Consider the following 11,973-nt stretch of genomic DNA (forward strand, 5'->3'; position numbering starts at 1 on the left):
CAAGTAACAGTCATGTGTATTTTCTTAAAGCAAATGAGGCTATTAGCTTGTGGCTGAACCACAGTGGTTTGGACCAATCAGAGTCCTGCGAGGGAGGAGCTGTTGGCAGGGGGCGTGTCTTAGGTGGCAGTTAAAAACAACGGCGGCTTCTAAAGAGGTTAGCAGAGATGCTGCTTTAGCATCCATGGCATCAGGCCTGGAGAGTGTTTCTCTGTCCTGACTGAGAATCATCTTCCCGGATGGTTCTGTGTAACGAACCATCTGTGGCGTCAGGTTCGTTCGGACTCTGGACTTCGTAAAACCTGAACTCACAGACGTGAATCACATATTTGTAGATTCTGTATAATTTATACTTTCTGAGGATAAATCGTGGATGAATGAACATTTATAAATCTGCTTAGAAATCATGGAAACACTGACGCTCTTATCACCCCAGAACTTCCTCATGTGTTTAGGTTTCCTGTTGTTTCACAGTGATCCAGTCGTCTGTTCATCCATGGGCTCGCTGCAAACAGGAAGTGATCACAGCTGATTCAGCTGCTGTTATTGGGAACTATTTGTAAACAATGAATAAACAATAAATAAGAATAAATGTAAACAATAGCAAAAAGAAGATTTGGCTGAAAGGTTGTCTCAGGTTGTTGACTCACCGACTCCATGGCAACATGGACACAAGGCTGTTGTCTCAAATTAGAGATTTGAGTCCACCAGTGTCAGACTTTGAAAACCCCTGCTCTGAATTTTCCAGTAGTAATTACACTCAGACATTTATCCACAGAGGAGTCAGAGGAGAGAAAATCTTTCCCTGCATCAAAACCTCCCAGTTCAGAGGAATAAATGGGCCGTGACAGTGTGAGATCTGATTCTGAATTCTTGTTTTTCTGGAACCGTCCTCCACAATCTCTCACATTCCCACTCATGCATTTAAAAACACATGCTGTCCACATTCATATGCATGCTCCGCTCGCACTCGCCAGACTCCCGGTGACTGTTTCTGTGTGTGCATCTGTCAGGCAGCTGAGAATGAGATGAGTAAACAGAGAACAGTGGTGTCTCTCTGCGGAGCAATACTAATCAGCCTCCAGCTCGCTCATTAGCCCGCATGCTAAATACCTCGCTCATTAGCCTGCATGCTAAACACATCAGTCATTAGTCAGACTGGTAAATTAGCCATTTATTTGACTTCATGCTAAATACCAATGTCAGTGTTAAATGTGTAATTTAGCAGGCTGAACTCTAAGCACCTCTGTGATTAGGCGCTCGCTCGGGCCGGTTACTGGACAGAATACTTAAAGCCCTGACATATTAGCATGCATGCTAAATAGCTCCGGTCAATACTAAGTGCCCTGATCTATTAGCTTAAAGGATTTGGCAATCTAGTCCGAGCAATTACTTAAACACTGACTGGTCATTGTGCCTGAACCACTGCACTTTATAAATTCTGCACTTTCAGCAGCTGAGGGGGAGGGCAGGAAGGGGAGGGTCCTGCAGGACCTGCCCCCCCCCCAGGTGGGTGATACACACTGTGTTTTTATTGTTGCCTATCACCTGCACTGGAGAATGAAGTCTTAAAAACCACGGAGCCACCCCCACACATTACATTGCACTCTGCGTCGTATTAAAAATGTTTCAGGAAACTTAAATTTAATTTGTTGATCTCGGCGGAAACCCTGCTGACTCCAGCAATATCTATCTATATATATGTATTTAATTATCGAGAGCAGTGCGAGTCTTCCAGATGGTTTCCTTCAATATGTAGTAAAATATTTTGTCTGTGTTGATGTGTTGTGGCAGGAAGGCTGGAGCCTGACAGCCGCCTCAGCAGGAACATCACACAGCGACAGTTAGACAGATCGTCTTTATTTGACCTTAAACACTGAGCTGAAACTTTGTTTGTGTGGATAAAGATTCGGTTTATTTCCTAATGTGAATTTTGATTTATTCTCTATTGAAATCATTGAATGTGTTGTGTGTTTGCTGCTTCACCAGTTAACAGCAGAATTCATCCTGATTACTGTCACACAATTCTTAACTATGACGTTTCCATAACTAGTCCTTCAAATTAAAAGACAAAACACCAGAATCTGTTATTTTGTAGGTGACGTTCAGAAACACAAACACGTGTTTTCTGTTCTGATTTCTTTCATTTTCTTTTATTTTTCCTTTTTATTGGTGAAAAAACACGATGAACAGAAAGTGACAGAAACATGGTGAACAAGAAATCATGAATATAAAATAAGATTAGGAGTGAAGATTGGATTGTGTGTGTGTGCGTGTGTGTGTGCATGTGTGTGTGCGTGTGTGTGTGTGTGTGTGGGATATTCTAATGAGAGTCCATCATATATTATAATCATAATAATAATATGATAATGTGATATGTATTGACATATGTACATGAACACGTATATACACAGACAGTATCATAATAATAATGATCAACAATACAAAAATGATCAAATATAATAATGATTATCATGATAATCATTCTTATATTCATGTAGTAAGATCGGATCTGATCACTTTAACAAATCACTATTACCAAAATAAAAGCATTTCCTCTGACATCACTGTGGTTGAGGCACAAACACGTCGGTCAGGGTGAAAATTACCACGTCACTGAGTGTCATCATCATAACATCCATGTCTGCTGAGATGATGACTGCTGTTGTCTCTCTGGCCTCAGGTTTCATGTTGTCAGATATAATGTCATATGGAGCAGTGAAGATGTGATTCACAGTGTTGTATGGATCCATACTGAGCTGCTATAAGTCTGATACTGAAGACGTGTGTGTTGTCCGGTGAGCGTGTAGAGAGCCGGACCCCCTGCTGACAACATGTTCCCGCCTGAGCTCGTGTGTTTGTGTCAATATGTGAGCGAGTCTGTGCCGCAGTGTCGATCACAGCAACAGCAACGTTACAGTCCTGCAGCCTGGAAGCTGCTCTGCCAGCGCCGCAGGTCTCTGAGTGATCGTCTGTCGTGTTGTTCGATTCCCGTCTCCGTACGGACGCCATTCTGTCTGTTAACACGCAGCAGCTGGAGGCGGACGGACTGCAGGTGTTGGAGGTGGAGGTGGAGCCGGAGAGCGGAGCTGATGGTTCCTGCACCAGGTCTCTCCACCTGTGTGGAGCAGCTGCAGGTGCAGAGCTGAACGTGAAGGTGTTTGTGTCTGACCTCTGACCCTCATCCTGGTCACATGAGCAGTTACATCACTGATCGTACTGACAGTCAGCGTTGTTTCTTTAGACCATGCTGTTGTAACGCCTCTCAAAGCCTATTGGCCTTCGCTCTGAAGTGCCCACCCCCCTAGTTTGCTCTGATTGGTCAGGTTGAGACGTCGATTTACAAGCTCCTACGGAGAGAACACGTCATGACGTCTGTTTATATTGACAAACGTTTAAGCGTTTACTCAGTCAGAACACGTTCAGAACCGGCTACTGGGCCGTGACCGGGCCAGATGAGGTGTTAAAAGACGGAGGGGAAGAAGTTAAAGTGACGGACATACTGTGTGACTGATCTGAGAGCTAGAAGCAGCAGCTAGCTGTTATGACCCGTCATTGTGGATGCGTGTGACCATAGAGCTGCGACCACAGAAGGACTCACGATACTAACGATGTCTCTGTAAAGGCAGATCATCGAGACATTTTAATCAGTCATGATCTAATATTGTCATATCGCCCACCCCCAGGTCAGGAGACGCTCCTGGGGGTCGTCTCACGGGTTCAGGGAGCTGTAAGGTTCTGTAGGGGGGAGGACTTGATGCTGTCATGTCACGTATGTCTCCATCATGAACGTTTGCTTAAATAACGAGCGACCGTTTCAGCAAAGTTGACAGAAACTAGAAGCTGCTTTTGTCGACTTCTGAGAGAAACCATTGTTTTGAGTGCGATGAATGATGATGTTGACTCTGACACCATTTAAACTGCTTCTGAAAAGGAACGACACGTTCCCAAGAGTAACGAAGGAACCAGTGAAGGGTCAGTGACAGTTCAGCTTTCCATCGGTTTTAAAGTAAGTCATCGTCTACGTCGTTTAAACTGGAGGAGAGGACAGGGAGAACATATAAACCACAGTCACGACAGGATAGAAGAAGAAGAAGAGGTGTGGTGAAGATGGCAGCTGCAGGATGTTTTGGGGTGGGGGGGGGGCACACTCTCCTCTCCCCTGTCAGTAATAATTAAAAGGGGGCAGTGAAAGCTGAGAGGAGCACCAGGGAGGAGTGCAACTAAGCACTTTGTGTTTTTTCAAATTCAGCTTATTTCACACACCTTGACACACAGACACACACACACACACACACACACACTGTTTTACATGCGAGCAGGCAAACTGCACGTATGCAGCTCTGACTCGTGCAGAAGACGCAGTGCAGCACAGCGTTTGTTTCCACACCCTGTCATCAGTCTGTTAACGTGTGTGTGTGTGTCTGTGTGTCTGTGTGTGTGTGTGTGTGTGTGTGTGTGTGTGTGTGTGTGTCTGTGTGTGTGTCTGTGTGTGTGTCAGTGTGTGTGTGTGTGTGTGTGTGTGTTACATGTTGTAATGGTTGCACTGTGTGTTTCAGCTTTAATGAAATGTGTCCTTTATGTAGGTGAGAGCAGGTGAAGGGTGTGGAGGTCAGGGCGGAGCATGTCTGACATGTTGGAGGTCAGAGTTCACGCCCCCTCACAGACCTGTAATTCACCTTTTTATTGATTGAACATTAACTTTATTATTAATACTGATTTAAGAGAAGAACTGAGGTTCAGTCTGTAGGTTCCTGTGATTCAGACTCAGTAAGTAACTTCACCTTGTTTTATTATTTACATCATTTATGATCCGACAAACCACAAATACACAAAGTGGGAATCACGTTATCTAATCAACATCTTTAAAGAAACCGAGAGACGTCACCTTTTACATGAAGGAAGTCCTGAACCCTGAGAACCAGATCCTGGTCTGTGGATCATCAGCCTGACAAACTCACAGTTCAGACAGAGTTGAGGAGTAGAACCAACTGTCCTTCACTCTGTTATGATTCATTCATTCATGCAGAAACTGCGACTGTCAAACAGGATCAATACGACTCTCCGTTGTTTAAACTGCCGCCTGCTGCAGAGCCGACTCCCTCAGTGTGAGCTCGTCGCTTCCTTTACAAACACCAGCGAGTGTTTCACAGCTGGAAATGAAAACCACAGCCTCGCGTTAGAGGGAGGACAGATAAAGTGCGTCGACCATCAACCGGGTTCCTGGAGTAAAAACGTAGAACACGTCATGTGTCAGTGAAGCTCTCAGCCAATCAGGACAGAGTGCTGTCATCAGAGAGGGTTCTCATTGGTGCAGCCGCCTTGATCTGTGAAGTTTTAACGTCGGACAGGATTGTCCTGTGAGAGACGAGCCCGCAGGTCGTCTGTGCAGCAGCTTGTTATGACATCATAGTTAGGTTCTGTTGCTAGGCGACATCTGGTGCTCGTAGTGATGATGACAGCGAAAACGAAAAGGAAACGTGTCGGTGACGTAGAATAAAGAGAGTGTACGTCAGGAGGAGGAGGTGGTGGATGAATGTGCCACAGGAGAGCCGTGTGTTCAATTCCCATGTTGTTTCTATCATCCATGAGCGTTCATTGTTATTGTAACCATGACAACAGAGATCGTCTAATGTTTAGGAAGTTACTTATTTGAACCCAAACCGCCATCTTTTCTAGAGCTAACCAAAACATGACCGTAACCATGGTGATGAAGTTAGGTACACCACTGTCAGTGCAGTCTGTGTCTTTATTATTGTAGCCATGGCAACCAAGGTGTGGTAGGCCCGCTGCAGTAGGAGGAGCTACTTCAGGCGACGCTCCTCTGGGTCGTGTCGGAGGGTTGATGGTTGTTCAGGTTGTAAGCTGTAACCAGCATGCATCACGTTCAGCCTTTTACCTGCGATGACAAAACTGCAAAATCCATGTGGCGGCAGAGCGTGACACCAGTGACGGTTACCAAAGTGTTGCACGGCCCACCCCCACCCGCCACGCAGAAACCCTCAGCACTGGACGTGAACAGGTTTTCATTATCTCAGGGATCAGAACCGTCAAAGATCAGTTTCCTGTTCTGGTGTCGGCCTCTGATCTGAAGTCTTGGCTCATTGATCAGCGTTACTGTTGATAGAAGGAGATCTTCCTGGACTCTTCTCATGTGTTCGTAGTCTTACCTGAGGATGTGAATGCTCCTCCTCCTCTGTCAGACACTGGCTCAGATGTTGTGAAGGTGAGAGAGAGGTGGGACGATGGTGGTTCTTCACACTTCCTGTTTCCATCCGCCTCGAACATTGTTCTGTAAATTCTCTTTACACGAGTCAATAAAGACGCCCCCCAGCAAGTTTATTCATAATGTTCTCCCACCTGATCAGTGAACTGCCAGGTGTGTGTGTGTGTGTGTGTGTGTGTGTGTGTGTGTGTGTGTGTGTGTGTGCGTGTGTGTGCGGGCCTGCAGGTGAAATCACTGTTATAGCTTCATACATAAACATCTCCCTTGTTGATTATCACTGCTGCCTCACACCCCTCAGGCTGGATCACCTGTACGCTAACACACACACACACACACACACACACACACAGGTGGCTCATCACTGGAGAACATGTGATAATTAACCATCAGCAGAAACAGTGACGTTCTGTCATTAAACGTGTGACTGAGCAGGACATTTAAATATTCTGAGATGATGTCATCGCTCCATGACATCACACTGTCTCCTTCTGATGATCTCATTATTTACATATACATTTTTTTTAACGCCTCTTTGTTTGTCACATAAAAGACAAACATTTCTTCGTTCTTCCGGCCGTTAAAGACGTTTGAAAACTTGACAGCGGCGTCTCTCGTGTCCCCGTTACTGTAAATCTGTGGTTTCCAATGACGACCACAGATCATATGTTACTGGGTCGTGAGGAAATCATGTGACTCAGCAGAAAGAGCTGAAGAATAATTCAGTGTGTCTGTAGGTTGTTTGTCCTGTGAAGAGACGTCCCGGTTTGTCCAGGACTGTCCCAGAGTCCTGACCAATATCTGTGAGGACAGAAAAATGTCTCAGTCTTCATCTCTCAAGCTGCACAGACGTTTATCACCTTCTGTCTCATCATTAATGAACAACTTGGTTACACCTGGTTACCACCTGGTTACACCTGGTTACCACCTGGTTACACCTGGTTACCACCTGGTTACCACCTGGTTTCCATCTGGTTACCACATGGTTACCAGATGGAAACCAGGTGGAAACCAGGAACAGTGTGGTTAATGTTCGGCATAGACTGGTTTGTTCTGGTGGAGGTCAGGAGAACAAACCTCCATCCATCCACCACCCCGACCCTCCCTCCTCCCCACACAGAGCAGGATGTGGTGGGAGCTGTGGCGGGTTTGATGGGAGGTGCAGCAACTCTCCTCTTCTGCGTCTCTGCTGCGTCTCCTCCTCTGCGTCTCCTCCTCTGCGTCTCTGCTGCGTCTCCTCCTCTGCGTCTCCTCCTCTGTGTCTCCTCCTCTGCGTCTCTGCTGCGTCTCCTCCTCTGCGTCTCTGCTGCGTCTCCTCCTCTGTGTCTCCTCCTCTGCGTCTCTGCTGCGTCTCCTCCTCTGCGTCTCTGCTGCGTCTCCTCCGCTGCGTCTCCTCTTCTGCGTCTCCTCCGCTGCGTCTCCTCCGCTGCGTCTCCTCCTCTGCGTCTCCTCCTCTGCGTCTCCTCCTCTGCGTCTCCTTGTGATAAAGATGCAGGGAGCAGCTCCTCCAGATGCAGCCGCTGCCAGTAATTGCAGACAGAGAGCGCCACTTTCCACCAACACCTCTGCCTGTCTTTAGTATTCCTTTCATCTCCCCTCAGCACCAATCTGTGGACATTACCCCACCCAGTCTGCTTCACATCCAGCGTTTATTTAGAGAGCTTCCTACTTAAAAACCCAGATCAGAAATCCTTCCTGTGGAGGAGTCCACACATCTGTCCTCCTCACAGACTCAGCAGCTGCTCCGTCACATGCAGGAGGTGTGTGTCAGTGTGAACGCTTCAGGTGTAACGCAGGAGCGGCGTGCTGCTCCTCCGGTGATGCGTTTATGTGTCGCTCCGCTCGCCTTGTTTATCTCTGGTGTTATAGTGTTATTTCACTCTGTAACAGTAAATGAGTCGAAACTCTCCGGGACACGATGATCTCAGCTCTCTAACTATAGGCGGGAGTCGTGCCAGAGGAGCGGCGGGAGGGAGCGGCGCCGCTAAATGCCAGACAAATGCTCACGGGTGGCGAGGGAGAGACTGCAGAGAAATTTTAAGGCCGTGTTGAAACGGAGTAAATCAGCAGTAGACTTTTTTTTTTCTTTTGGCACGCGAATGTGTGGCGCTAAGATTAAAGACAAGACACCAAATGAGCAGAAGTTGTTAGTTTGGAGATGCTGGCACGGCGCAGCGTGTTCCCGGAGATGCCAGTGAAAATGTCACGCCGCCTGTGAATGCAGCGTGAATAAGCTCCTCTCTGCTGAGTGTTTACCTGCAGGATAAAGGAAGTGTTGGCTGTTGGGAGCAATCTGCCGTAATCCTCAGTCCATGTCCTGTTAAAGGTAAAAAAGAAAACAAGCTCTTTGATCAGCTGCTGTTGAGGCGATGCTAAGCTCGTGCTCCAACGCCACATTTAGTATTCGCCGCGTTCAGACGGCTGCAGGTGAAGAACGTCACCAGGTGTGTGAAGCAGCTGCGTCCTCAGAGGACAGACTCTGAACAGCTGCCACGTGTAACTGATGACAGAACCGCTGGTGTGTCATGTGTCTTCACTGGAGCTGTGGTCATGTGACCGACAGGTGCTGAAGACACAGACTGAGAGAAGCTGGGTAAAGAGGAAACGTGAACTAGTGTCCCGTCCTGTCTCGCCTCGTCCCATCATTCCCACCTTGTCCCATCATTCCCACCTTGTCCCATCATTCCCACCTTTTCCCATCATTCCCACCTCGTCCCATCATTCCCGTCTTGTCCCATCATTCCCACCTTTTCCCATCATTCCCACCTTGTCCCATCATTCCCACCTCGTCCCATCATTCCCACCTTGTCCCATCATTCCCACCTCGTCCCATCATTCCCACCTTTTCCCATCATTCCCACCTCGTCCCATCATTCCCATCTTGTCCCATCATTCCCATCTTGTCCCATCATTCCCATCTTGTCCCATCATTCCCACCTTTTCCCATCATTCCCACCTTGTCCTGTCCTTCAGGGAAAACCAAACGTCAGATTTTATCAGGAAACAGGAAGACAGAAACCAGGAGTATCAAAATAAAAGTTTTACATTCTCCAAACAAACACTGAACACATCGGGGGGGGGGGGGGGGGGGCATGTTGGACAGGCTGCATGTCTCTGTGTGAAGGAGTGAAGACAGACGATGAGTCACTACCGTCAGTCCCACTGTACCTGTCACAGCCTCAGGTGTGTGGCTGGTCTGAAGCCTCTGGGTGACTGTTTAACAGTAAACAGTCGTCCCCCCCCCGCTGTCTCCTTCTGTTGCAGGATTGTCCTGAAGTGACATTTAGCCTTCTCCTGGTGTTGTTTGTCTCGTGGCTGCAGCAGCTGACAGACACGATGAGAGGACGAGTTTAATCTGCAGGACGGACGGAGGGAAAGACAGACCATGTCTTTGACTCTGCTCCCCAGAAGCAGCACAAGTCCGAGTGTGGGGGGGGTCTCAGGGACTGATAAGGAGGAAGTAGATGTCCGTGTGTTTTCATTCCTCCGCGCCGGCGACAGTCAGAGCGGCAGCCATTTTGTTCTCAGGTTGTCCGTCCGTCCCTCCCATCCTCGTGGACGTAGTGAATCTGTCAGACCTGAAGAAGTTCTGTCAAGGTGAGACTGAGACGGACAACCTGAAAACAAAATGGCTGTGTGTGTGTGTGTGTGTGTGTGTGTGTGTGAACTCATTGAATGGTGACTGTTTCCCTCCCAGTGATGCTTTTGTTTGTGGCCGAGGAGCGTCGGTGTTTCCTTCACACACAAACCTTCAGTGGCTGAAGCTCGGACGACGCGAGGAGCGAGGAGAGCCGCGCCTCACCCTCTTCCTGTTTAAGAGACTAATTCCTCTGAGTGATCACGCTGGAAATCTTTTGAGATCACAGTGGAGACTGTGAAAGATTTGCCACTGTTGTTTTTGTTGTCGCATCACATGACTGCTCTGGTCAGGAAACAGAGAACGCTCTTTCCACTTTAACTCAGCCCTGATTTCTACTGTGTGTCTTATTGTAGCTGCTTCTCATACACATCAGCTTGTGGTTTGCAAAACAAGCGAAATGTAGAATAAATAGAATAGTACAGATGTGTGATAATAAACTCTCCTGTCGTCCTCGGGTCAAATTCGACTCGTTCTCAAATGTTTTTGTTTCAGAAATCTGGTTTTCTTTCAGGCCTGAAAATAACATGGATTTTTCCTTACTGCACTTTCTGCAAATATAATTAATGATCATGATTTTCATTCAATTTTGGGTGTTTTATTCAAATTCATATCATCTGTGGTCGTCTACAAAACAGCATCTGACTAAACTCTGACTCATAATCTGTGTCAGAGACGATCCATCAACACGTTCCTCTGATTGTCACTCGGTCCAAATCATTTCTGCTTCTTTCCTTTTACTCTGAATCGAAGTGTATTTTCATGTAAATGAGGTTGATTGACCATTAAAAAAAAGTTGGAATGAAGTTATTGGGTAATAATTTCATACTTGATGTTTTATTAAAGGTCAAACAGAAACAAAAGTCTCGCGGTCAACAGGAAGACGATACGAAGGTTAAATGAAACACGTTAACACTAATTCGTTTTTGGTTTCCCGCTCATTTCTGCACTGTAACATATTACATAGATTCACTTTAAAATATCAACAGAGTGTAAATGTTGGACAGAGACGTTTGTAAATTGTCCTGATTAGAAACGAGCTGAATCAGCTGTTAGCGGTGAACACACGGATGTTCAGACAGCTGAAGAAAACTTAAACACTTTCTGGATTTGATGAGGTGAATTGGTGACGTAGCTCAGAGGTGATGATGTCATCAGACAGTGGCGTCACACTGAAGCTAATACGGTGTGTTGTCGGTGTGAGGACAACAGGAAGAAGCTCTGTAACCTCCTTCTTCTTCTTCTTCTTCTGCTTTATGTCGCTGTGTTCCGGGGTCGAGACGCTGCAGCTGATGGAAACTGGAGGTTTCCAGAAAATTAAAGCAAAACTGTGAAATATAAAATAATGAAAATAAGATTCAGCTCCACTCTGATAATTTCCCTGCAGCTCTCGACGTGTTTTTGGAAAGTGAAATAAAATGGATTCCTGCTGCTGGAAGCTCTTTACACGGCAGCACGGACAATTTGACTTTGAAGGTAGTTTCCAGGTGGAGCCAGATGGTGTGTACCTGGCAGCACAGACAAAGCTGCTGCTGTGTGTGTGTGTGTGTGTGTGTGTGTGTGTGTGTGTGTGTGTGTGTGTGTGTGTGTGTGTGTGTACTGGCTGAACACTTGTGTCTTCTGTTGTATTTCAGGGGAAGAGTTTTATGAGACGTCTCCGTACGAGCCGATCCATTTCTCAGAGGAATACCGACACGCGTCCATCATCTCAGGTAAAGTGTTTCTCTGTGTGTGTGTGTGTGTGTGTAGATGTGTATAAGAGACAGGACACACACACATGCAGAGAGTGTGGCAGTGCAGGTGGTGTGAAACATTTCAATTATTTCCAATATCTGAGCTATAACTCTGTCAGAAAACATGACATCAATCTCCACACGTATGCTCACACATGTACATGAGTCATGGCAGGGCTGGACGCGCGTGTGTGTGTGTGTGTGTGTGTGTGTGTGTGTGTGTGTGTGTGTGTGTGTGTGTTTTATCGTGCATGGTGGTTTCTCTGCAGTGCTGTTTGTTAAAGCCTTTGCAGCGTCTCTCAAATCACCTGTCTACTGCAATCTGAAAGCATGAGATGAAGATCCAGAGTCGGAGAGGCTCTGAATGCTCAGAGCAGATA

The 11,973-nt window shown here is 46.7% G+C and overlaps 1 protein-coding gene across 1 annotated transcript in view; it reads left to right on the plus strand.

Moving 5' to 3' along the window:
- Positions 1-11,973, plus strand: part of gfra2b (GDNF family receptor alpha 2b) — a 77,868-nt gene that overhangs the window by 18,605 nt on the left and 47,290 nt on the right. Inside the window, exon 3 of the mRNA XM_023419030.2 lies at positions 11,495-11,572. Coding sequence (XP_023274798.1) covers positions 11,495-11,572 — 78 coding nt within the window. The remainder of the gene's footprint in view (positions 1-11,494; positions 11,573-11,973) is intronic.

The sequence above is a fragment of the Seriola lalandi genome, unplaced genomic scaffold (genome assembly GCF_002814215.2).
Source record: "Seriola lalandi dorsalis isolate HSWRI2012SDOR001 ecotype SW California unplaced genomic scaffold, Sedor1 jcf7180002054590, whole genome shotgun sequence".
Classification (NCBI taxonomy): Eukaryota; Metazoa; Chordata; class Actinopteri; order Carangiformes; family Carangidae; genus Seriola; species Seriola lalandi.